The sequence below is a fragment of the Lepus europaeus genome, chromosome 4, assembly GCF_033115175.1.
Source record: "Lepus europaeus isolate LE1 chromosome 4, mLepTim1.pri, whole genome shotgun sequence".
Taxonomy (NCBI): Eukaryota; Metazoa; Chordata; class Mammalia; order Lagomorpha; family Leporidae; genus Lepus; species Lepus europaeus.
Window position 1 is genome coordinate 26105395 of NC_084830.1, and position 27625 is coordinate 26133019.

The 27625-nt window shown below is 42.0% G+C and overlaps 2 protein-coding genes across 2 annotated transcripts in view; one reads left to right on the forward strand and one right to left on the reverse strand.

Moving 5' to 3' along the window:
* EIF3H (eukaryotic translation initiation factor 3 subunit H) overlaps positions 1–27625 on the forward strand; it is a 122061-nt gene that overhangs the window by 11260 nt on the left and 83176 nt on the right. Inside the window, exon 2 of the mRNA XM_062188080.1 lies at positions 25454–25610. Within this exon, the coding sequence (XP_062044064.1) occupies positions 25454–25610 (157 nt within the window). The remainder of the gene's footprint in view (positions 1–25453; positions 25611–27625) is intronic.
* On the reverse strand, positions 9029–9415 carry LOC133758296 (translation machinery-associated protein 7-like). Its single transcript, XM_062189469.1, has one exon. It carries the CDS (start codon positions 9386–9388, stop codon positions 9194–9196), a length of 195 nt encoding a protein of 64 aa, XP_062045453.1. The 5' UTR covers positions 9389–9415; the 3' UTR covers positions 9029–9193.

Genomic DNA, 27625 nt, shown 5'->3' on the forward strand with positions numbered 1-27625 from the left:
GATATTAGTTTCAGTTAGATTCCAAACTGGATGCTTTACCAAGTAAATGGAATACAATTAAAACTTTTTTTTTAAGATTTACTTATTTATTTGAGAGAGTTATACAGAGGGAGGAAAGGCAGAGAGAAAGAGAGATCTTTCATCCGATGGTTCACTCCCCAATTGGCCACAGTGGCTGGAGCTGTGCTGATCCAAAGCCAGGAGCCAGGAGCTTCCTCCGGGTCTCCCACGCGGGTGCAGGGGCCCAAGGACTTGGACCATCTTCTGCTTTCCCAGGCCGTAGCAGAGAGCTAGATCATAAGTGGAACAGCCACTGGTGCCCATATGGAATGCCGGCACGTCAGGCCAGGGTGTTAACCCACTGGTGCCACATCGCCAGCCCACAATTAAAATTTTTTAAAATGTTTTTATTTATTAGAGTGAGAGGGATAGATACTAGTCAGGAAAAACTCCCATCAGCTGGTTCTCTTCCCAAATACCTACAATGGCTTGGGCTGGGCTGAGGCCAAAGATAGGAACTAGGCATGTAATTCCTGTGAGTGGCAGAAACCCAGTTACCTCCTGGTGTCTATGTTTGCAGGAGGCAGAAGTCAGGAGCTGTAGCTGGAAGTTGAACCCAGACACTCTGACATGGGATGTAGGCACCTTAACTGCTATGCTAAATGTTCCCTGTCATAAGATTTGAACTTTAGTTATAGCAGATCTGACATGGAATAAATGATGTACCTGGACTACTCCTCAAATGCCCATTTTGACATTAGAAGGTATATACATCAGAATTTGTTTTGTACCCTTTGCATTCTTGTCACCTTTGACTTCAGCTAGCTCCTGTGTAATTATAAATTCTGAACTTTTGCTCAATATCCAAGATTTCATAAGTTTGGCTGGGCTATCTCCAGATTCTTTTTTTTTTTTTTTTTTTTTTTGACAGGCAGGGTGGATAGTGAGAGAGAGACAGAGAGAAAGGTCTTCCTTTTTGCTGTTGGTTCACCCTCCAATGGCCGCTGCGGCCGGTGCATCTCGCTGATCTGAAGCCAGGAGCCAGGTGCTTTTCCTGGTCTCCCATGGGGTGCAGGGCCCAAGGACTTGGGCCATCCTCCACTGCACTCCCGGGTCATAGCAGAGAGCTGGCCTGGAAGAGGGGAAACTGGGATAGAATCCGGCGCCCCAACCGGGACTAGAACCTGGTGTGCTGGCGCCGCAAGGCGGAGGATTAGCCTGTTAAGCCACAGCGCCGGCCCATCTCCAGATATTTTAAGTCTTAGTGGCATTATTCTGTGTTTTTAGCTCAGCTCTAGCCCAGACATAGGGGGGAGAAAAGCCTCTAAAGAGCTTTGAAAACAGTCTTTTTTTTTTTTTTTTTAAAGATTTATTTATTTATTTGAAAAGGAGAGTTACAGAGAGGCAGAAGCAGTGAGCCATCCGCTGGTTCATTCGCCAAATGGCTGCAGCGGCTGGAGCTGGGCCAGTCTGAAATCAGGAACCAGGAGCTTCTTCCAGGTCTCCCATGCAAGTACAGGGGCCCAAAGAGATGGGCCATCTGCTACTGCTTTCCCAGGCTATTGTAGAGAGCTGGATTGGTAGTGGAGCAGCCGGGACTCAGACAGGCTCCCATGTGGAATGCCAGCACTGCAGGCTGTGGCTTTACCTGCTATACTGCAGTGCTGGCCCTTTTAAATAATCTTTGTCTGGACCAGTGCGGTGGCGCAGCAGGTAATCGTCCGCCTGCGGTGCCAGCATCCCAAATGGCGTCGGTTCTAATCCTGGCTGCTCCTCTTCCAATCCAGCTCTCTGCTATAGCCTGGGAAAGCAGTAGAAGATGGCCCAAGTCCTTGGGCCCCTGCACCTGTATGGGAGACTGGGAAGAAGCTCCTGGCTCCTAGCTCCTGGCTTCGGATCGACGCAGCTCTGGCCGTTGCAGCCATTTGGGGAGCGAACCAGCAGACGGAAGACCTTTCTGTCTGTCCCACTCTGTCTGTAACTCTGCCTCTCAAATAAATAAATAAAATCTTAAAAATAAAAAAGGAAAATAATCTTTGTCAGTTCTTATTTTTTTTAATATTTATTTATTTATTTGGAAGTCAGAATCACAGAGAGGGAGAGACAGATTTTCCATTAGCTGTTTCTCTCCCCAAATGGCTGCAACAGCCAGCACTGTGCCAGACTGGAGCCACAAGCCAGGAGCAAGGGCCTAAAGAGTTGGATCATCTTCCACTGCTTTCCTGGGTACATTAGCAGGGAGCTGGATTGAAAGTGGAAAAGCTGAGACATGAACTGACATGCATATGGGATTCTGGCCTTGCAGGCAATGGCGTTACCTGCCATGCCACAGTGCTGGCCCCTCAGCTCTTATTTTGTGGCCAGATTTTCTCACTTTTACTTTGTCAGGTCAACCTTAGATAGTTCTTTAAATGAAAGCTTCTGATGTAGTACTTATGTGAAAACTTGGTTACATTTGCATTTTCTTCAAAAGTAGCTTATAATTTTGTTTTTGTAACATTTAGTATATGATAATTTTCTATTATTTCATCTGGGAAGACATTAGATAATGTACTTAAAAGGTAGTTTTTTTTGACAGAGTTATAGACAGAGAGACAGAAAGGTCTTCCTTTGTTTGGTTCACTCCCCAAATGGCCGCTATGGCTGGTGCTGCGCAGATCCAAAGCCAGGAGCCAGGTGTCTCTTCTTGGTCTCCCATGTGGGTGCAGGGGCCCAAGCACTTGGGCCATCCTCCACTGCCCTCCCGCGCCACAGCAGAGAGCTGGACTGGAAGAGGAGCAACTGGGACTAGAACCCGGCGCCCATACGGGATGCTGGCGCCGCAGGTGAAGGATTAGCTAAGTGAGCCACGGTTGCTGGCCCCAAGTTTTTTTTTTTTTTTTTTTTTCCTGAAAGTGATACTTGTAGAAGATCATTCTGTAAAATGATATAAAGATTAGATTTAATAGCAATAATGTACTGTAATTTACAGTATGATGTAAATTTATAGTGTATTTATAGTGTATGATGACGGACTGCACTGGTTTCTTTAAAACTGAAAAGCTGAAAATGGATCCTTATATATGCCAGAGTAGTTTGTTAATATTGAGCCTAACTATATATTTTTTTTTTTTTTTTTTTTTTTTTGACAGGCAGAGTGGACAGTGAGAGAGAGAGACAGAGAGAAAGGTCTTCCTTTTGCCGTTGGTTCACCCTCCAATGGCCGCCGCGGTAGCGCGCTGAGGCCGGTGCACCGCGCTGTTCCGATGGCAGGAGCCAGGTGCTTCTCCTGGTCTCCCATGGGGTGCAGGACCCAAGCACTTGGGCCATCCTCCACTGCACTCCCTAGCCACAGCAGAGAGCTGGCCTGGAAGAGGGGCAACCGGGACAGGATCGGTGCCCTGACCGGGACTAGAACCCGGTGTGCCGGCGCCGCAAGGCGGAGGATTAGCCTGTTGAGCCACGGCGCCGGCCAGTATTGAGCCTAACTATATTTTTAAGAAAAATTGGATTCAGAAAAACAGCAGTGATTCAGTATTAACTTAGTCATAAAAATTTTTTCTTACCTGTTGAGTCTAAATATCAGTTGCCTTTTGGCATAAAATTTTAAGACTTTTTTTCCTCTAAAATGATATCTACATTCTTTCTTATGTGGCGCAGAATATGGTAATACTTACTATGAGTTTTTGTTCCTTGCTGTCTTTTATACCTTCTCCTGTCCCCATCCCCAACCAGTTTCATTTGATGTAAGTGATAAATACTTGTCTTAACTATGCCACAACACAACTGTGCTAAAATATGAGATTTTAAAAAAATAGAAATAATATACATTCATAAGACAACTGGAGGAATTAAAAAAAAAAAACAAAGGAAAACTAGTCATTTTTAAAGCTCTTAAAATGAGGTTGGGGCACACATCTAAGATTTTGGAGATATTCCTAGTGTTTCTTATGCTTCAATAAATAACTAAAGTTGAAGTTAATGAGTTATAGGTTATGCATGCTTTTAACATATTGCCAGATGGTGCTTCTGAAGAGTCATGTACAGTGTAGCGCAGTTAACTCTCCACCTGAAGGGTATGGGAGTGCTCTTTCTTGGCACCATTGCTAACTGGATGTTGGGATTTTTAAAAATCGTAAAGTCAGTATTTTGAAACTTAATTTAAATGTGCTTCTTAGTATGCTTATTACAGTGATTCAGCTCACTAAATATTTCCTTATATTAGTGATACTAGCATCTCATGTTTGTTTCTTGAGATTTTCCTTGATTATCTCCTTAGAGATAATCTCAAGGATTTCCTGAGATGACCTACTTAACTCTTTTCTTTATAACTATATAACTCAAAAACTTTGGAAAATCACTCTTATACACAAAATAAAACTTTGTTTACTCTTTACCTTTTGTTTCCATGTGGAGTCTTATGGATATTATTTTTAAGTTTGGCTTATTGGTAGCTTTTACAACAAGTAAAGTTGAACTATTTTCCTTTTGGAAGGAAGAAAACTCCCCATTTTACATTTTGTACAGAAATCATAATCTTCAGTTTCATTCTGGAGGGTTTCCAACAGAAAGAAGATGACTTATCATCTCATGGTTATACTTTTTTATACTGGAAAGCAGAAATCTTTTCAGTTTATTAAACCTGCTTAATTTAACACAGCTATTAACACTGGGTAATATATGTGCTTGAACACAAAATGAAAGACAAAGTCTCACTGTCTTTCTCCATCTTCTAACTACCCTCTTCTCGGAGATAACGATAGTTAATCTTTTATTTTTATTTTACTTTAAAGATTTATTCATTTTTACTTGAAAGTCTCAGAGGAGAGGCAGAGAGAGAGAGAGAGAGAGAGAGAGAGGTTGTCTATTTGCTAGTTTACTCCCCAGTTGGCTGCAATGGCTGGAGCTACGCCGATCTGAAGCCAGGAGTCAGGAGCTTTTTCTGGGTACAGGGGCCCAAGGACTTGGGCCATCTTCTACTGCTTTCCCAGGCCACAGCAGAGACCTGGATCGGAGGTGAAGCAGCCGGGACTAGAACTGGCGCCCATATGGGAATGCTGGCACTGCAGATGGCAGCTTTACCCACTATGCCACAATGCCAGCCCTGGTTAATCCTTTAAATGTTTTTCTTTTCCTGGACCTTTTCTAGCAAGTACTATATCCTATTAGTGAGGCAGAAAAGAAATTACAATTAAAGTTCCCACAAGTTACCATAAAGACCCTTTTTAAAAAGACATTTACTTATTTTCATTTTGTTTAAAAGGCAAATAGATAGAGATCTTCCATGTGCTGGTTCACTTACCAGATGCTCACAACAGTTGGGACTGGGCCAGGCCAAGGTCAGGAGCTTCACCCTGTCTCCCATATAGGTGGCAAATGACTCTATTGCCTGCTACTTCTCAGGATAAACACTAACAGGAAGCTGGAATCAGACGTGGAACAGGACTCTTTCCTAGGCACTTTGATGTGAGATATAGCAGTGCCAAGTGGCATCTTAACTGCTGTATCAAATGTGGTCCTCACCTAAAGACTTCCTGTTTATGCAATGGTCAGTGGTCTTGAGTAAAATATGTTAGGAAGCGGAGAGTTCATAGCTGTTCTAAATGATTTTGTTTTATATGATAGAAAATTTATTTTGTTCCAGCTAAGCTTTTTTTAAAAAAGTTAGTTTATTCTCATTTACTTGAAAATCTGACTAACATGCACATAGACACACACACAATCAATTGGTCGATTACTGGGTCTTCCATCTGCTTGTTCATTCTCCAAATGCCCTAACCAGCAAGATCTGTGTTAGACTGAAGCCCAGATCCCAGAACTACATCTGGGTATCTCTAAGCTTTTTTATTTTTTAGTGGGAATTTATTTTGTTAATTTGTTTGGAAGGCTGGGAATTATACACAAGGAATGCCCACTGGATTGTTCCTCAGTAAATGTCCTTGATAATGAGGGCTGGCCAGGCTGAGAAGCATTCTTGTCTCCGATGTGGGTGGCAGGGACCCCAAGTACTTGAGCTATCACCTGCCACCTCCCAAGGTGTGTATTAGCAGAAGGCTGGAAACGAGTAGTGTTGGGTTTTGAACCCAGGTACTCTAATATTAGATGTAAGCCTTCCAAGGAGCATTTTTTTTTTTTAAAGATTTATTTATTTATTTGAGAGTCAGAGCTACACAGAGAGAGGAGAGGTGGGGTGGGGGTGGGGGTCTTCCGTCTGATGTTTCACTCCCTAGTTGGCCGAAGAGAGAGAGAGTGGTCTTCCATCCGATGGTTCACTCCCCAATTGGCCGCAACGGCCGAAGCTATGCCGATCTGAAGCCAGGAGCCTGGAGCTTCTTCCAGGTCTCCCATGTGGGTGCAGGGGCGCAAGGACTTGGGCCATCTTCTACTGCTTTTTCAGGCCCTAGCAGAGAGCTGGATCGAAAGAGGAGCAGCTGGGACTAGAACTGGCACCTATATGGGATGCCAGTGCTTTGGGCCAGGGCTTTAATCCGCTGCACCACAGCGCTGGCCCCAGCTCAGACTTTTTAATCACCCATTTTACTTTAGAAAAATTACCTTCCAGCTACACATGGGAAAGTTTACGGGTTGGTTGTATATATTTAATTGGTAAGATAGAAATTTATAAACATTCTTATCAGTTAACATTAAATTATAATTGTATTTCTATATTTGATTTCATCATTGTTCTTTCTCATGTCTAATTTGTGTGATGAGAATAGTGCCATTCCTTAAATTTGAGGCTACATTGCCCTTCACCCCTTATCCCAAAAATTATTAGTTGATTTAACTTTACAAATGTGGACCATCAATGAGTGTTAAATCCAAGAGAATAATAATGAAATGGAGCTTTTCAAACTGAAATGTTATAGAAATAATATTGATAGGTGTATTGGAGCATGATAACTAATCCCATGTGTCAGGAGCAAAATAATTTTTTTCTGCATTGAAGTTACTTAAATTTCTTTCACATCAAAACTTAACAGCAATGATTTAAATCCCATTTATTATTTGACTCAGCCAGTTATGAAATAGAACCCCTATCCCACTTGAGCCATAAAATGTGTTAAATTTAAGACTAATACAACTTTCTGCTTTTTGAATTTACATTTTGGCAATAACTCCCTTCTTTGTTCAATGTTAGAAAAAATGACCTCGGCGTAACCAAATAAGAAAACTGCCAAGTTCACAGATCAGTCAGTGAAAGAAGCCAGAATTAAATGAAAGCCTAGATATTGACTTTACAGAATATGCTAAGGGGAGATTTGGTGGCATTACAGTTTCTTTGAGAATAAAATTCTTTTATAGTAATAACTGTTATTTGACGATGATTGATGTGAGAAATTCAGGCTGTGGGCCTTACCTCCCACAAGCTACAAAACCTGGAGGAAAGCCAGCCAGGAATTGTGCATCCTACCCGGACTCTTTTTTTCAACTGCCTGGCACATGGTACAGTTTGAACTTTGCCTTTATACTTTAGAATTTTTAAGAGACTCTTAGTATGGACCTTGTCTTTATTTTTAGCTAGGATGATGTTTTAAAGGAAAATCACACACTCATACAGAAAACTTTGAGTAAATTAATTAAACTACACTCTTGACATTAATGCAGATTTGAAGTCCTGAAACTGATAGCACTAGGTCCAGATGATTGATAACTCTTAACAAAGGTGGAAACTTGATGTTAGATAGGTGATTAAAACATTTTTAAAAAAATTATTTTGTGAGACAAAGAGAGAAAATGCTCCCCGTTTGCTGATTCACTTCCCAAATAACTGACAGTTGGGGCTGTGCCAGGCAGAAGCCTGGAGCCTGGAACTCAATCCAGGTTTCCCAGGTAGTTACCAGTTACTTGAGCCATCCCAGTGTTCCCCAGGGTCTGCATTATTAGGAAACTGGAGTCCGTAGCCTGAGCTGTTTATTAAATCTAGGTAATTCTATAATTGGCCTCTTAACTTTTAGCATAGATGCCTGTCTCTGATGATTTTTTTTTTTTTTTTTTTTGAGACAGGCAGAGTGGATAATGAGAGAGAGAGACAGAGAGAAAGGTCTTCCTTTTTGCTGTTGGTTCACCCTCCAATGGCTGCCGCGGCCGGCGCATCTCGCTGATCTGGAGCCAGGAGCCAGGTGCTTCTCCTGGTCTCCCATGCGGGTGCAGGGCCCAAGCACTTGGGCCATCCTCCACTGCACTCCCGGGCCACAGCAGAGAGCTGGCCTGGAAGAGGGGAAACTGGGATAGAATCCGGCGCCCCAACCGGGACTAGAACCTGGTGTGCTGGCGCCGCAAGGTGGAGGATTAGCCTGTTGAGCCACGGCGCCGGCCTGTCTCTGATGATTTTTAAGAAGTTATAATACATTTTATTAGGCTGAAAACAGTTCTGAGGATTGTACTGTAAACATTCTGATGTGATAAGTGTCAGTGCCGTGAGGGTGCTTGGTAAATTTTAATCACACATCGTGTACTATTGCATAGACACAGAAATGGGTATATGAGAATAGGTAAAGAATATTTTTAAATGTATATTTATTTTCATCTACTTGAAAGGCAGAGTGACAGTGAAAGGGAAGCTCTTCTATCTTCTGGTTCACTCCAAAATGCCTGCAACAGTTGGGGCCTGGCCAACCTAAAGCCAGGAACCTGTAATGCTATCTGGACTTTTCATGAGAAGGCAGGAGCCCAAGTACTTGAGCCCTCATGCATTAGCAGGAAGCTGGCTCTCCCATATGGGATGTGGGTGTCCCAAAGGGTGGCTTAATCTGTTGAACCACAGCATCCTGAAAAGTGTTTGTTGTAATAACAGTAGGTGATATTTCATGAGGATTTGCTAGGCACTGTATTATAGGTAGATCGAGTGAGCTATGTTTTTAATCACTGCAGCAGTGCTCTGAGAGCAGGTCCTGTCTGACTTAGGAGGAAGGAAGGCAAACTTAGCTAAGGCAGCTTGGCAAAGGCTGTAAAGTTAGGCCTCACACTTTATTTTGGATTCTGATGCTTGTTTCTTTTTCTTTTCTTTTCTTTTTTTTTTTTAACAGTATAGTGGGGTTTATTCCCCTTTTTACAAAATTTTATTTGTAAATGTACAACAGGCTCCAAGGTAACACTTAACTCTTAACACTTCATTCTAACTACGGGTGGCATAAGATGTTATGGCTGGGAATCGAGATGTTTAGCTAGGAATACAATCAAGGGCGTCATCACTTCAGGCACAAGGAACAGCTTACTTTTTGCCAGATTTCTTAATTCCACCTGTGGCCAGGGGTCCCTTCCCCGCCGCCTTCGCTTTTAGCTCCTTGAGTTTCTTCTGCTCCTCTTTCCGTTTTTGCTTGAAAGCCTTATCTTCCTCATCCATCTCCTTGGCCTGCTTCTTGGGCTGTTTCAGGGGCTTCTTCTTGCCACCCTCCCGGCCGGACATGGCGCCTGCCACCCCTTCCCCAGACCCTGCCACCGGAAACTGATGATGCTTGTTTCTTAACAACTCTGCTAACTGAATTTTCTTTTGGACATACTGGGGGTTACATTTGTGTATATACTCCTAAGAATTCATTTTTTAAGCTTCTATGTTTTTTCTCTTACTTGAACATTATATTTTCACAAAGAAATATTTTTATGTATAGTTGTTTGGCAAGTGCTGCTTGGGATGCCTGCATCCCATATCAGAGTGCTTGGGATCAAGCTGTAATCCTAAATCCAACTTCCAGCTAATACACATACTGGAGGCAGTAGGTGGTGGTGCCTCAAATGCTTGGGTTGCTGCCACGCAAGTGGGAGACCTGGATGGAGTTCCAGGCTCCTGGTTTTGGCCTGGCACAGCCTTGGCTATTTTTTGGGTGGGGGAGCATTTAGGGTGTGAACTAGTGGATAGAAAAAGTCTTTCTCCCTCTGCATTTCAAATAAATACAAATGTAAAAATTTTTAGAATTACTCTATACGATGGTAATAAAGGTTTGATCCAAAGCCAGGAGTGAGGAGCTTCTTCCGGGTCTCCCACGTGGGTGCAGGGGCCCAAAGACTTGGGCCATCTTCTACTGCTTTCCCAGGCCAGAGAGCTGGATTGGAAGTGGAGCAGTCGGGTCTTGAACTGGTGCCCATATGGGATGCTGGTGCTTCAGGCCAGGGCTGCACCACAGTGCCAACCCCTATGTTCTGTTTCTTAAAACATTCAGTTTTCTAGCAAGTATTTTTTGTTCTGTTTTACTGAAGTATTGGTCTGTGATGGGCTGGGGAAAAATGGGTTCTTTACAACTGATGGCTTGAAAGCACTGGTAAACACTTTTTTTTTTTTTTTTTTAAGGGAAAGGGTTTATTGGGGGAAACCCTACAGACTGGAGGAAAGGGGTGAAGAAGGAAAAGAGGGAGAAGGGGAGCATAAGAGTGAGAGCGAGAGAGATGGAGATGGAGATGGAGATCAAGAGAGCCCGTGTTCAGGAACAGGTCCTGTTAAGCCTTTGCAGGGGTCTGGGGCAGGCAGGCAGGGAAATAGAAGCAGCCGATCCCATCATGGTGGGGGTGGAGCTTACACCAGTGCTTGGGCCATGGGTCACCTAGCTTCCAGCTATGGCAGCAGGGGCTGGAGCCTAGGATGGCATCCGGGGTGTAGATCCTGCCACAAATAAGACTTTGCCATTTTATTAACATTCCCCCCTTTTGGTAAACACTATTTTTATACTTTAGCTAATAGCATCTTCCTGTAACCAGTATAATAACGTTTATTAGAACCATATCTAAAATAGTTTGTGATCATTGAAATCCACTAGATGTACTTTTTTTTTTTATTAAGATTTATTTTATTTATTTGAAAGAGTTACAGAGAGAGGTAGAACCAGAGAGATCGATTGATCGATCTTGCATCCAGTGGTTCCCTCCCCAAGTGGCCATGACAGCTGGAGCTGAGCCGATCTGAAGCTGAGCTTCCTCCGGGTCTCCCATGTGGGTGCAGGGGCCCTAGGCCTTGGGCCATATTCTACTGCTTTCCCAGGCCTTAGTAGAGAGCTGGATTAGAAGTGGAGCAGTGAGGATGCGAACTGGTGCCCATATGGGATGCCAGGGCTTTAGCTTGCTGCTCCACAGCGCTGGCCCCTAGGTGTACTTCTTTTTAAATTAGTGTTAATGGGCCAGCGTGGTGGCTCAATAGGCCAATCCTCCGCCTGCGGTGCCAGCACACCGGGTTCTAGTCCCGCCAGGGCGCTGGATTCTGTCCCGGTTGCCCCTCTTCCAGGCCAGCTCTCTGCTGTGGCCTGGGAGTGCAGTGGAGGATGGCCCAAGTCCTTGGGCCCTGCACCCACATGGGGGACCAGGAGAAGCACCTGGCTGCGGCCATTGGAGGGTGAACGAACGGCAAAAGGAACACCTTTCTCTCTCTCTCTCACTGTGCACTCTGCCTGTCAAAAATAAATAAATAAATAAAAAATCAAATCAAATAAATCTTTTTAAAAAAATAAAAAAATTAGTGTTAATGTGGAAGTGTTTTAATAATTTTTGCATTTTTTAATCTGTGAGCTCTTTATAAAGTAGTATTCAGTGTTTGCTTACTGTAGTTGCACAGTGTAGGTTGCAGCCTCAGCATTCCTTATGAGCTTAGTTATATAAAAGAAGGTTAAAAATGATAGGTGGTAGGCTGGTGCCGTGGCTCACTTGGCTAATCCTCCGCTTGCAGCGTAGGCACCCCGGGTTCTAGTCCCGGTTTGGGGCCCCAGGTGCTAGTCCTGGTTGCTCCTTTTCCAGTCCAGCTCTCTGCTGTGGCCCGGGAGTGCAATGGAGGATAGCCCAAGTGCTTGGGTCCCTGCACCCGCATGGGAGACTGGGAGGAAGTACCCGGCTCCTGGCTTTGGATTGGCGCAAAGCTGGCCGTAGCTGAGTGAACCAACCGAAGGAAGACCTTTCTCTCTGTCTCTCATGTATAACTCTGCCTGTCAAATTAAAAAAAAAATAAAGATAGGTGGTATAGTTCTAACAATTCAAAATTCTTCATGTCTTCAGTTGTTTTAACAAGGCTTTTCAACAGGTCCTTTACATGTCTATTACAAGGACTGTAGCAATCTTGCTGCTTTTACTGGTGAAGGCTTGTTGTAATAAGCTTGCAAGTTTGAATTCTTATTTTGTTGATTTATAATCGGTGTGGATTGGGGTGGTTTCAGTAGATTTCACTTGAAAGATTGTTGAAAGCTAGTGTCTACATCCAGAGGTTACCTTTTTCACATGTTGATGATATGTCCATGTGCACATTTTCTGGTAATTTGTGAATGTGGGTACAGCAGTGTCTGAATAGAGTTGAAAAATAACCATATCAACAAGAGGTTAGAATTTAGTCAGCAGGTTCTGTGACTTACAGTGTATGGGTGTTTTTTCTTTGGTCTTATTCCTTCAAGCTTACTTAAGTATGCTCTTATTCAGCCCATGTTTTACTGCATACTCAAAAGAACATGCTAAAATCAAGATGTATTATCTACCTCATTCTGTCAACTCAGTAGCACTGTCAAGAAAGGAAATTAAATTTGTTCTATTTTGTGAAACTCCATGCAGTGAATCATAGTGAATGTTGCGTTTTAAAAATCTTTTTCTTTAGTTTTTTCATTATTTGAGGTTTTTTGAATTATAATTACATGCATAGTCTGTAAATAATACAGATTTAGAAAGGAAAAGATGTGCTTTTATGCCATTCTTATTCTTAGAAATATGTTCCTGCACATATGTAATAGGTTTTTATTTTTAAAATTTTTATTCATTTGCTTTTAAAGATTTATTGAGAGGCAGAGTTACAGAGAGAGAGATGTCTTCCATCCGCCAGTTTGCTCCCCAAATGGCTGCAGTGTCCAGAGGTGGGCTGATCTGAAACCAGGAGCCAGGAGCTTCTTCTGGATCTCCCATATCAATGCAGGGGCCCAATCACTTGGGCCATATTCTACTGCTTTTCCAGGTCATAAAGAGAACTGGATCAGAAGTAAAGCAGCCAGGACACAGCTGGTGCCCATATTTGATGCTGGCGCCCAGGCAGGGGCTTAGGCCACTATGCCACAGCGGAGGCCCCTCCATCACATTTTTTATTTATTTATTTTTGACAGAGTGGACAGTGAGAGAGACAGACAGAGAGAAAGGTCTTCCTTTACCGTTGGTTCACCCTCCAATGGCTGCTGCGGCTAGCGCACTGCAGCTGGCGCACTGCGCTGATCCGAAGCCGGGAGCCAGGTGCTTATCCTGGTCTCCCATGTGGGTGCAGGGCCCAAGCACTTGGGCCATCCTCCACTGCACTCCTGGGCCACAGCAGAGAGCTGGCCTGGAAGAGGGGCAACTGGGACAGAATCCAGCGCCCCGACCAGGCCTGGAACCTGGTGTGCCGGCGCCGCAAGGCGGAGGATTAGCCTATTGAGCCGCGGCACGGGCCCTCCATCACACTTTTAAAGTATATTATTTTCTTAAAGTATTGTTTGTACACAATAAAGTCCGTTTTTAAATTATTTTTTCAAAAGATTTTATATATTTGAGAGGTAAAGTTACTATAGTAAGAGGAAGAGACAGTGAGAAAGGTCTTCCTTCTGTTGGTTCACTCCCCAAATGGCCACAACGGCCAGACCTACGCTGGTCAGGAGCCAGGAGCCCCTTGCAGGTCTCCATGCAGGTACAGAGGCCCAAGCACTTGGACCATTCTCCACTGCTTTCCCAGGCCACAGGAGAGAGCTGGATTGGAAGAGGAGCAGCCAAGACTAGAAACCAGCGGCCATATGGGATGCCAGTGCCCCAGGTGGAGGATTAACCTACTGCGCCATGGCGCTGACCCCACAATAAAGTCCATTTTAAGGTACAGTTTGATGAATTTCAGGGACTAAACAGTTATATAACTGATATCACAATCCAGATATATGGAATAGTTTCTTCATCCTGGTATTTCCAGTTTCCCTCTGTAGTCAATATCCTTTCCTCTATCTTAGCTCGAGGTACTCACTTTTCTTTTTGTCACTGTTGCTTTGTTTTTTCTAGAATTTCATATAATTGAAATCACTGAGTACATGGCATTTTGTTTGACTTATGTGCCTGGATTTGAGGATTGGCATCTGAAGTGGGTGGGGGGGCGAGATTTATGGGATCAAGGCCTTACGTTTTGGGTTCCGACACTAACTTCAGGGAGATATTTTCAGAATTGTATTAAATTCCAAGAAACCTCACCTACCTAGGAGACCTGTGTGGAGCTCCTGGCTCCTAACTTGTGATTGGACCTGCCCCAACCTTTGTGATTACCAACAGATCAGTGATCTCTCCCACTCCACCCTCCACTTATTCCTCTAGTATTATGTGCCCCCTTCCAATTAATAAATCTTTAAAAGAAATGAAGAAAGAAACCCACCTGGTGCTGGGAGAGTTGAAGAATTACTTGATATGGAAGAAACCCACGCATCTGATGTCATAAGTGTAGTGTATAGTATGAAACTTGTTCTAAAAATATGAGTCCCTTGAAATAAATGTGTTTGATTTAGTTTTGTATTTCCAAGGCCATGACAGGGGACTGATCTGGAGAAGTTAGTCAATCAGTATTTAGTTGACTGAGTTAATGAGTGAATGAAAGAAATTGAAGATAACAGAAGCTTGATGGTTCTGTGCAGAAAATTCCAAAGTTTACCATAAGTATTGGTCAGAGACATTGGGTAAAGAATTCTAACTCATCAAAAAGCGTAATCTTTATATTTTGATGAGATTTAAAACATTCTCTGGTATTGTTAGTGAATCAGGCAGGTTTGTTGCCTGATGCACCCAAAACTTGATCTTTTTTAAGAAAAGAAAGGTTTTATAATTGAGTGGCCAGCAAGCAATGGAAATAGGGATGAGAAACAGCTTTGTCTCCCTGACCAGGGGTCTGAAGAACGTTTTAATGGAGTTGGGAAAGAGAAGTCTGGATTCAGATCGCCAGGGAAATTTCCAATTGTTGGAGCTCACAAAAGGACCATGTATAGATCATTAGGAGGAGCAGTAGAGTCAGCGGCTGTTGTGGTCTTCAGACTCCTTACTGCCCAAAGTTGTCCAACTGTTCTATTTCTGTTTCTGTTTTGAAACTGATGTAGGCCAGCTTGGTGGTAAAGTCTGTATAAAACAGCTTTTAAGAAATAGTGGATTAATAATCTGACTTTTATAACTGGCACCTATTGTTAAAGAATAGAGCAGAGATTTTCAGGGCACAAAGAGGAAACAGCAAGCAAGGACTTTTTGAGTTTTGAGGGTGTCAGGAGACTCCACTAAGGGGTCAACAACCTACTTTCAGTATGGAACTGAAAGTTTTTGTTGTGATTTTTTACTGAGAAGTCTTAGATATTCTGCTTAATCTTCCATTTTAAGAAGAATGGAGGATTTTATCGACTTCTGGTATAAATAATTTATTGGATAATTTAGATTGATATTTATGTTTTACCCTGTAATAGTGAGAATGCTTCTGTCTTAGAAATTAAATCCTTTGCTGCTTTTAGACTTTTGGGTGAAGTTCTTTCTAAGGCCAGACACTTTAATAAATAGTATTGTTCTTATTAGAGATTATATAATAGAATACTTTTTTAAAAAGAGTGTGTACTGAATAGTAAACAATGGAAAAATATTATCTTTGGGTAATTTTGGCAAACAGATCCTCTATTTGCTATCTGGTAAATTGGGATTCAGATGGTACAATCCTCGGAAATCTGGATGAATGACCCGATGGGGAGAATAGTCTTTACTGTGGAGAGCAAGTCACGTAGGGTAAACATTGTGACACACAATCTGACAAAGTTTCACAAAGTGTAGAAGAGTTGAGTAATTTAGTTTTCTACTGGCCCATTTGCTTCCATCTCTTGAGGCATAATCTGTAGTGGAATCCTCATTTCCCCACTCATTTGTAAGATTAAGAAACCTAGTCAGTACTAGTTCTTAAGTCTTATATGTGGAATAAAGCCATAAAGTATGTCTTGCTGTACTGTAGAAAACTTGAATATTTCTAAGATTTCTAATATTTGTAAGTTACCTTTCTCATTTCTCTACAATAAAGATTCTTCCAAGGAGGGCTTGAGTTCCTCTTATTGGGGGCAATATTTATGCTTTTAGAAGTAAAATGTTCACTTTTGGGTCTGTATTTTTTGGGGTCCTCACTTTTCAGCAACAGTAAGAGTCATAAAACTGGAAGGAAAATTTGTGGTTTAATCACAATGTACATAACAACATTGAGGACATAACAACAAAACGAACAAAAACAAAGGAAGACTGAACCATGCTACTTTATTAAACATTGGAATCAGCAGGATCTTAGGATCATTGGAGAACTTAGAAGCAAAACAGAAACAAAAACTCCTAAACACAGTTTGGGAACCCAGCCCAGATCATTTAACTGAATTTCAGGAAGTTGATTCAGATATTGGCCTAGGAGGGCACCTTAAAAAGTTCACAGAAAAATAGAAAGAACTGAAAGATAAGTCTATGGTGGTCTAAAATTTGTAGTCTATGCATAGTTTTTTTCATAATATGCGTTTTTGATGAACTATTTGAAGACCTTCTTCATGTTGTATAGCTCCCAAAATAGCTCTAATATGTATCCAGGATCAGGACTATTCTTCATGTATCTGAAAAGCTCAGGTCATTTTATTAAGCTGAGAAGTAGTGATCTAATGTTCCTGAGTGTGGGGTCATTTGTAACACAAATTAAAAATGTTAAAAAGAATATAAGGGAATGTTTTGTTTTGGAGAACTATTGAGCTTCCCATGTATCTGCTTTTAAAAGAAAGCATGGAGCGTGACATTAATAAACAGGATAATTAAAAAATATATCAGCACTGTTTTGTGGACAGAGGCATACAGTTTGTTAGCAAATGAAATGAGCAAGCAGGACAAACAGGACTTTGTGGGGGAATGTACCCATCTCGTGGCTTGTGAGAATAGTGTTTTTAGAGATTAAAAACCCTTTACATTCTTGCAGCTATTGGAAGTTTCCTGTTAATGCTGCTTGAATTTCAGTGACCAGGGCACAGTGATTTGACCACCAGTACCATTAATTCTCTACCTTTTGCTGCCTGACCCTAAGCCCTACACTGTGGTAGAATGAGAAGGCCATGCCAAGATGGCTGCTGGCAAGCAAGGGTCAGTTACTTAGGAATGGCTTTGAAACCCGCCTGGCAACAGACTGTGATTGGATGGCTTCGGATACTGCCTGGCAACAGGCTGTGATCGGTTAGGGCATAAACTGCCCCTTGACCGAATTGGCTGCCTTGGCTATTTAAGCTGCTGTACCAACTGAAATAAACGAGTCTGCGGGTTGCTGGCCTCTGGCCTGCTTTCACCCAACTCCCGAAGTGTGAGTGGGTGACTCCACACCTCTTGCCCCCACCACATTCCTCCTCTCAGAACAAATCAACCTCAACACTACACAAACTGTTTCTTGCTGTGTATGTGAAGCCCTGCTTCTCCAGAACTAGAGTTACTAGAGCTGTTGCTAGTTTATTGTATCTGTTGCAGACTTGTGCTTATAAACATGTGTGGGTTACCTAAAGTTATTCAGTTATCGTGAAGTAATTAAAAACGCTTTGGGCACAGAAGTCAAATCTTGCCTGCTGGTTTTAATAATTCCTTAACAGGAGATATCAGTTTTATTATGTAAAAACATAATAATATAACTGATTTCATAGGCTGATTGTGAGGATTAAATGAGTCATTGCATGTAAGGCACTTTGTGGAGTACTTGAGAGATCACACAGAAGTGACTGATGAATGTTTGCCATTCTATCCTTAGCAGATATCTTTTCAGATCTAGCCAGTGCTTGAGTTGGGAGTAGATGTGGTAAGTGAAACAATCTTTTTTGTGAGAACATTTAAGAAGGATGACACCAAACAGAACCTGGATTGTTTCAAAGACACTGCTATTCTATAAAACACATATATTTTATACACACATGTACACATGGCCAATTGGTGGTTATCTACCTAGAATCCGAAAGTATGTATATTAATTATTTCTTTAAAATTGGAACAAATTTTATTCACACTTGAAAGGCATAGAGACCAGAGAGACAGGGACAGGCTAAGAAAGATTTTCTGTTTTCTGTTTTACTCCCTAAATGCCTACAGCAGTCAGGGCTAGGCTGGCAGTTAAGAACCCTGGACTCAGTCTGGGCTTCCAACGTGGGTGGCAGGGACCCATCTTCTTGAACCATCACCTGCTGCCTCCCAGAGTATGAATTTTTTTTTAAGATTTATTTTATTGATTTGAAAGACAGAGTTACAGAGAGAGGTAGAGAGAGAGAGGACTTCTATCTGCTGGTTCACTCCCCAGATGGCCACAATGGCTGGAGCTGTGCCAATCTGAAGCCAGGAGCTTCCTCTGAGTCTCCCACGTGGGTGCGGGGGCCCAAGGACTTGGGCCATCTTCTACTGCTTTCCCAGGCCCTAGCAAAGAGCTGGATCGGAAGAGGAGCAGCTGGGACTAGAAATGGTGCCCATATGGGATGCTGGCACTTCAGGCCAGGCTTTAACCCGCTGTGCCACAGCGCTGGCCCCCAGAGTATGAATTAACAGGAAGCTGGAATGGAGACTAAAGTCAGGATTAGGACCCAGGCCGTTGGATACATGACGTGGCTTCCCAAGTGGCAGCCTAGCTTCTCTATCAAACATCTTCCTCAAGTACCTCATATATTAGACTAAAGAATTGTGATTTTAGTGTGTCTACAGGAAGTAGGAAGACCATAATTTATGCAAGATGAAGTCAGCTTACTTTTAGTATTTTTTTCTGACTGCTGTATTTCATCAGCTATAAAATGGCTAGATCATAAATTCTAGAGTTTGACATTATTTTAGTGACCAAGTCTTTTCTGAAGACTTTGTATTTTGAACAGCCTTGAATGCCATAGAGAGTTTATGTTTAAAGTTGACATCTTTCCTGAAACTCACATGTGGTCCTCAAAGTTTGCCTTTCAAAGTTGGGCTAATTCTCCAGTACCTGATGCATCTTTGCTAGTGCAAAGATATGCTTTTTGAGTGTCCCTTGCCTGGAGAGAGGTTTGAATTTGTAAGTGGTCCTGTTGTGGGTTTTAAGCCTTCTTTCTTAGATTACCCTTTCTGTGTATTCATTTTCAATGTTGATTGTCTTTAGCAGGTAATAACCATTGTCCTTTTCCTATCTCTGGTTGAGTATTTTTACTGGTAAATTTGTCTTCTGGTCATTCATTGTTAAGAACTGCATATAATAGTTCAGTGATGCTGCAAAGAGTGAGATGATCACCTCTGTTTTGGATGGTGATAACTTGTTTTGAAATAATATTTTCATTTCTGTTTTCTACATAAAAGGAAATAGGTTATTTTGACCTGACTTTCTTTCTGAAACAATGCCAGTATCCTAGTCATCAGTACAAGTAGGAACTAGCTGATAGGAATCAGTTCTAGAATTTGTCCATTAAGTCTATATATCTTCTGACATTTCTACTTTGATTTTGACAATGGCTTAGTGATCCCATTATAAGGTTAACTTCCCAGGAACATGGGTTATATATGTAAGTTTGGTAGGTGTTTTTGTAATAACTCTTCATCAGTTTGGTTTATCCTTTCTTATGCTTGCTTTTTTTTTTTAATGTAATTGCTCTTGGTAGAGAGAAATGTTGAGTAGGAGTTATTTATTTTTATTGGTAATAATCAATAATATTAGTGATTTATTGAGGGTACCTGTGCTGTAGTGCAGCAGGTTAAAGCCCTAGCCTGCAGCGCAGGCATCCCAGATGGGCAACGTTTCATGTCCCGGCTGCTCCTCTTCCGATCCAGCTCTCTGCTATGGCCTGAGAAAGCAGCAGAAGGTGGCCCAGTTCCTTGAGCTTCTGTACCTGTGTGGGAGACCTGGAAGAAAATTCTGGTTCCTGGCTTTGGATCTGCTCAGCTCTGGCCGTTGTAGTCATTTGGGGAGTAAACCAGCAGGATGTAAGACCTCTGTCTTTCTTGCCCTACCTCTTTAACTCTTTCAAATAAATAAAATAAACCTTTAAAAAATAATAATTTATTGAGAGGCTAGTGTTGTGGCATAGTGGGTAAAGCCACCGTCTGCAGTGCCAGCATCCCATATAGGTGTTGGTTTGAGTCCTGGCTGCTCCACTTGCAATCCAGCTCTCTGCTATGGCCTGGGAAAGCAGTAGAAGGTGGCCCAAATCCTTGGGCCCTCTGCACCCACGTGGGAAACCCAGAAGAAGCTCCTTGCACTTGGTTTCGGAGCCACTCAGCTCCAGCCATTGGCTGCCTTTTGGGGAATGAACCAGTGGATGGAAGATCCCCCTCCCCCCCACCATGTAATTCTGACTTTCAGATAAGTAAATCTTAAAAATAATTTATTGAGCACTTACATGGCTGACTTTGTAAAATACTCTGTGCTCATTATTTGATTTTTTTAAAAAAATATTTATTTCTTTATTTGAAAGAGTTAAACGGAGAGAGCAGAGGCAGAGAGAGAGAGAGAGAGAGAGAGAGAGGTCTTCCATCTGCTGGTTCACTCCTCAAGTGGCCGCAATGGCTGGAGCTGTGCTGATCTGAAGCCAGGAGCCAAGAGCTTCTTCTGGGTCTCCCACGGGGGTGGAGGGGCCCAAGGACTTGGGCCATCTTCTGCTTTCCCAGGCCATAGCAGAGAGCTGGATCAGAAGTGGAGCAGCTGGGTCTTGAACCGGCGCCCATATGGGATGCCAGCTCTTCAGGCTGTGCCACAACGCTGGCCCCTAATATCTGGTTTTTAATATTGTCAATAATGATATAAAATGGCTACATTTTACAAATTAGAAGATTAAAACTTCAAAAAATTAAATAGCTTTCCAAGGAGCACAACTAGTAAATGCTAGAGCTACAACTCATACCCGTTCTTACAATAGAGAGATCTTTCCTACAGAAATGTTAAGGTTTGTGCATTTTCTTCATTTTTTAAAAAAGATTGACTTTTTAAAAGAGATTTATTTCACGTTGTTCAAAAGGCAGAATTACAGAGAGAGAAATAGAGAGAGAGGACTTTCCATCTGCTGGTTCACTCCCTAGTTGGCCACAATGGCTAGTGCTTGGCCAGGCCAAAGCCAGGATCCAGGAGCTTCTTCTGGTGGTCCCTTGTGGTTGCCAGAGCCCAAGTGCTTGGGCCATCCTCTGCTGCTTTTTCAGGTGCATTAACAGGGAACTGGATCAGAAGTAGAGCAGCTGGGACTCGAACCAGCACCATATGGGATTCCAGCATTGCAAATGGTGGTATACCCCACTGCACCACAATGGTAGCCCAAAGAGATTGATTGTTCCAAAAGACTGACAGGACTGGCATTGCTCTGTGACACCAGCATCTCATATGGGCGCTGGCTGTAGTCTCAGCTGTTCTACTTCCTATCTAGCTCCTTGTCAATGGCCTGGGAAAAGCAGCGGAGCACAGCCCAAGTGTTTGGACCCTTGTTGTCCATGTAGAACCTGATGAAAGCTCCTAGGTACTGGCTTCACCTTGGCTCAACCCTGGCTGATGGGGCCATCTGGGGAGTGAACCAGCAGATGAAAGATCTCTTTCTCTCTGACAGAGAGAGAATGACAGAATGACACAGAGAGAGGGAAGAGCTAGACAGAGTGAGAAAGAGAAAAGAGAGATCTTTTATCCATCTTCTGGTTCACTTTCCAAATGCCTATAACAGCCAGGGCTGGGCCAGGAGCCAGGAACTCCATGGGGATTTTTCCACGTGGTGGAAGGAACCCAAGTACTTTATCCTTTATCATCTACTGTTTCCCAGATGCATTAGCAGGAGGGTGCTTTGGGGGTGGATCAGCTGGGGCTGGAACTGGCACTCTGATGTGGGATGTGAGTGTTGCCTAACCCGCTGTGATACAATGTAAGCCCATCCTTCATTTAAGAATATTGAAGGTCTGCCAGTCCTGTCATTGGTGTTTTTTTTTCACTGAGCTGTTTCCCCTGCTGATTGCTCTCCTCCAGAGATCTGTATCTTATTGTCATAAAGGATTTGCTATACATCTTTTACTAACAGATTAGTATTTATTATTTTTAATTAAAACATTTTTTTCTTTATTATTGATGTGACAGTGAGTGAATGCATGAGCTCTTGTCTATTGATAAACTTCCCAAGCACCAGCAACACTTGGGGCTGGCCCAGGCTTAAGCTGGCCCCTGAGAAATCAGTCCGGGTCTCTCACTTGGGTGACAGGGATCCACGTATTGGCCATTACCTATTGTCTCCCACGGTGTGCCTTAGCAGGAAACTGGAACTGGGAGCAGAGATGAGACTTGAACTCATGCACTCTGCTGCATGATGTGGCTTCCCAAATAGAATCTTAATCTGTAGGCCAAATGCCTGCCCTTATTACTAACTGACTACTTTAATTATCAGTTGAGTTACTGATAGAAAAATCAGCATCTTGTTGTTAAAGTATACATACAGGCTTTGGAACTTGCCTGGTTTAAATGCTGACTGCCAATTCTAGATGGCCTTTAGCCATTGTTTCTTCTCTGGGTTCTTTTGCGTAAAAGTGCCTTTCTCCGAAGGTGGTTGTGTGAGTAACCCATGTAAAAGTAGGTAGAATGTTACTTGGTGCATAATGTTCAATAAATGTAACTTGTTACTGACTCAATAATTATTATTTCTGTTAATGTATTTGAAATGAACACTAATCAGTAAAATACTAATAATTTGTTATTTTGTTGTTAGGCTTAATTTCTCTGTGAGAACTTCTTGCATTTTAGGTTGTGTTGCTATTTGGGTCTTCAGGTCATGGGCTTATGTTAAACATCACTATTGTTAACAAGTAGGTGCTGAGCAGTAGTCAAAGCACTTTCCATATAGTAACAATCCTATGTTGTAAGCATTATTAGGAATGGTTATCATGAACTTTGACATTAACTGTCTATGCAGTCATGCACTGTAGTGTCTCCTTTGTCTTTGTGTGAATATTTTTTTAAAAAAGATTTTTATTTATTTGAAAGAGTTACGGAGAGAGGTAGAGACAGAGGTCTTCATCTGACGCTGGTTCACTCCCCAAGTGGCTGCAATGGCTGGAGTTGAGCCAATCTGTAGTCGGGAGCCAAGAGCTTCTTCTAGGTCTCCCAGATGGGTGCAGGGGCCCAAGGCGTTGGGCCATCTGCTTTCCTGGGCCACAGCAGAGAGCTGGATCAGAAGAGGAGCAGCAGAGACTAGAACAGGTTCCCTTATAGGATGACAGTGCTTCAGACCAGGGCTTTAACTCACTGCTCCACAGTGCCGGCCCCTTTGTAAGTCTTAAAGAAGACAGTCAAACAAGAGTTGTTTATTCCAGTAGCGATTATTCAGTGTATCTCTGTGGTTGAGGAAAACTAGGCAGTACTGGATACCAGGTTTTCTTTTCTTTCTCTCTCTCTCTTTTTTAACCTATAAAGAGTGTTTAATATAGCAAATTGGATATGGACTAATGCCCAGGCCTTCCTGGTGAGTGTATGACTGGGCATGCTCCTCTGGATCATAATTTGTCTTGCTATTCAAAATCTGAAACTTTTTTTATAGAGAGAGCTTTTATTTAATAAGTACAAATTGCATAGGTACAACTTTTAGATTATAGTGGTTCTTCCTCCCATACCTGCCCTCCCCCCTAAACCGTTCTACCTCCTACTCTCTCTCCCATCCCATTCTTCATTAAGATTTTTAATTATCTTTATATGCAGAAGGCCAGCTCTATACTAAAAAGAATTCAATAGTTTGCACCCACACAGACACACAAAGTATAAAGTACTGTTTGAAGACTAGACTTACCGTTGATTCTCATAGTACAACTCATTAAGAACGGATGTCTTACATGGGGAGCAAGTCCACAGTGACTCCTGTTGTTGATTTAACAATTGACACTCTTATTTATGACGTCAGTGATCACCCAAGGCTCTTGTCATGAGCTACCAAGGCTATGGAAACCTCTTGAGTCCACAAACTCCGACATTATTTAAACACGGCCATAATCAAAGTGGAAGTTCTCTCCTCCTTTCAGAGAAAGGTACCTCCTTCTTTGATGGCTCCTTCTTTTCACTGAGATCTCACAGAGATCTTTCATGTAGGTCATTTTTTGCCACAATGTCTTGGCTTTCTGTGCCTGAAATGCTCTCATGGGCTTTTTAGCCAGACCAGAATGCCTTAAGGGCTGATTCTGAGGCCACAGTGCTATTTAGGGTGTTTGTCATTCTGTGAGCCTGTTATGTGGCCTGCTTCCCATGTTGGATTGTTCTCTCCTTTTTAATTCTATCTATTATTGTTAGCAGACACTTGGTCTTATTTATGTGATCCCTTTGAAACTTATTTCTGTCTTTATGATCAGTTATGAACTTAAACTGATCACTTTAAGTAGTAAGATGACATTGGTACCTGCCAACTTTTAATGGGATTTGGAGTCCCATGGCAAGTTTTTAGCTTTACCTTTAGGGGTAAGTCCGAGGGAACGTGTGCTGAACTGTGCATCTCCTTGCTCTCTTGTTTCCACTCTTCTTTTTAACAGGGATCAATTTTCAATTGGATTTAAACACCTAGGAATAATTCTGTGATAAGTGAAGAGTTCAACCAGTGGTATTAAGTAGAAAAAGAAAATACTAAAAAGAATAAAATAGTAAGCTGTTCCTCAACAGTCGGGACAAGGGCTGATCAAGTCATTGCTTCTCATAGTGTCAGTTTCATTTCTACAGATTTCCTTTTAGGTACTCAGTTAGTTGTCACATATCAGGGAGAACATATATTTGTCCCTTTGGGACTGGCTTTTTTCACTCAGCATGATGTTTTCCAGATTCTTTCATTTTGTTGCAGATGACTGGATTTTATCATCCATATCAATAAGTTACCTTCCTGGGGGCTGGTGCTGTGGCACAGTGGGTTAAAGCCTTGGCCTGAAGTGCCGGCATGCCATATGTGCACCGGTTCTAGTCTCAGCTGCTCCTCTTCTGATCCAGCTCCCTGCTGTGGCCTGGGAAAGCAGTAGAAGATAGCCCGAGTTTGGGCCCCTGCACCATGTGGGACACCCGGAAGAAGCTCCTGGCTTCTGACATCGATTGGTTCAGCTCCGGCCATTGTGGCCATCTGGGGAGTGAACCAATGGATGGAAGACCTCTCTGTCTCTACCTCTCTCTGTAACACTTTCAAAAAATAAAAATAAATCTTTAAAAAAAAGAAGTTACCTTCCTGTTAATAGGATAACTTTCCCAGTGATACCTCAGGCTAAAGGAGGTGTTGTTTGATTTGCCTGAAGGAATGCCTGGATACTAGACTCTTTGGGGACTGTTGAGTTCGGAATTGTGAGTGTAGTACACAGATATTTTTGGTGTATCTTCAGACTCCGGGGGTTTCATGTTTACATTTAGATTATGGGAGCTTTATTATTATATAACGATAAAGGAAATGGTTTGTAAGACATTTGTTTAATCCTGTGTAGTTTTGTGTTTTTGCAAATCCATTAATAATTGCTTATCTGTTTTTCTTAGAAATAAAGGATATAAAAGGAGAATGATTTTTAAGCCCCTTTCTACATTTTCTTTTAGGTGGTATTAAAGATAATAAAACATTATCAAGAAGAAGGTCAAGGAACTGAGGTTGTTCAAGGAGTGCTTTTAGGACTGGTTGTAGAAGATAGGCTTGAAATCACCAACTGCTTTCCTTTCCCCCAGCACACAGAGGATGATGCTGACTTTGATGAAGGTAAGGGTTTTCATCTCATGTGTTTTCTACAGTGCATACAAATGTGTAGTAGTATGTCTCACTGTAAACTTTGACAGTCTGTTACCAGGCTAGCCTCATTCATTTGATTTCTGAGCTTCTTGGAAGAGTTACATAAATTTTGGGAAATGAAGATTGTATCATAAATTTCATTAGTTTGACCTTTGCCTATTTGGGATTTGTGATTCTGATATGTAGTAAAGTATCTGAAGAGGTTATATTCTAATACCCCAGTGGGTGTCTGAAACTATGGATAGGACTGAATCCTAAATGTATTCGTGTGTTTTTTCCTTAAGCACATCGGTAATAAAGTTTATAAATTATATAAACTTTTTTTTTTAAGATTTATTTTATTTATTTGAAAGAGTTAGAGAGGTCTTCTATCCTCTGATTTCACTCCCCAAATGGCTGCAATGGCCAGAGCTGTCCCAATCTGAAGCCAGGAGCCAGGAGCTTCTTCTGGGTGTACCATGTGGGTGCAGGGGCCCAAGGACTTGGGCCACCTTCTGCTATCCCAGGCCCTAGCTGAGAGCTGGATTGGAAGAGGAGCAGCTGGGACTAGAACCAGAGCCTATATGGCATGCTAGCGCTTCAGGCCAGGGCTTTAACCCGCTGTGCCACAATGCCGGCCCCAAATTATATAAACTTATTTAATTTATCGGTGATAAAGTTTGACATATAAATGAGGCATAGTAAGAGACTAACAACAGTTAACTAATAATAGAGTAATTATAGTACAATACTATAATAAAAGTTATTTACCACTTGTATATTTTTTCTTTCTGGAATTTTTCTGATTTAATATTTTTGGACCACAGTTGACTGAAGGTAACTGAAACCTCAGAAAGCAAAACCATGGACAAGGCGGGGTCGTTGGATAGAGGTTGTACTGATGCTCACTTTTTCATTATGAAGTCAGCTTGCCAAAGTGTGAAGAACATGGACCCATCATTATGTATATAGCATCCATTCTCTTCTTCCAATTTTGAATCACCCAGTGTTTTTAAGATTGATTTATTTGAAACAGAATTACTTAGAGTTATCAAGAGATGCCTTCTGTCTGCTGGTTCACTCCCCTAAATGGCTGCAATGGCTGGTGCCTTGCCAGGCCAAAGCCAGAAGCCTGGAACTCCATCCAAGTCTTCCATGTAAGTGCAGGGGCCTAAACACTTGGGCCATCTTCTGCTTTTCCAGGCACATCAACAGGGAGCTTGCTCAGAAATGGAGCAGCCAGGACTTGGACTGGCACTCATATTGTATGCCTGCATTGCAGATGGCCACTTAACCTGTTGTGCCACAATGCTGGCCCCTCCCCAGTGTTTTAAAAGAGATGAGTTCAGCTGTCTGCTTCATAAAGAAGATTCTCAAGCATTTCAGAAGCATTTGTTTCTCTACTGCAGTTAGTCATTGCTGTGTCAGCAGAGGCCTCTAGTAATTAAAAGCTCACACCAAAGGCGTACATTTTATGAGATTATTTTAAAATCTAGTTGAAAATAATTTATCAGTTGTTTGAATCTTCAAGACTTTTTTTTATTGTGAAAAGCACCAGGCACCATTCTTTTTTTTTTTTTTTCCTGTTTTAGTTTGTCTACTTTCAGTAGCTCATATAAGTGGAATTGTACAGCGTTTGTCCTTTTTTTGTGTGTGTGTCTGGCTTATTATTGTAATATCCTCAGTGTTTATCCATGTTGTGGCATGTGATACGATTTTGTTTTATTTAAGACTGATTAATCCATTATGTATATATCACATTTTCTTTATTTGTCTGTTGTTGGACATTTAGGTTGCTAACACCTTATAAGTGTTGTAATAATTCAGTGAACATGGTATTCACACTCTATGAAATCCTGTTTTTAAGTCTTTTGGATATTTACTCAGAAGCAGTATTTTTTTTTTTAAGATTTATTTATTTACTTGAAAGTCAGAGCTACACACAGAGAGAAGGAGAGGCAGAGAGAGAGAGACAGAGAGACAGAGGTCTTCCATCTGCTGGTTAA

Coding starts and splice junctions, on each gene's coding strand:
- LOC133758296 (XM_062189469.1), bottom strand. CDS start 9,388: ATGTCCGGCCGGGAGGGTGGCAAGAAGAAGCCCCTGAAACAGCCCAAG.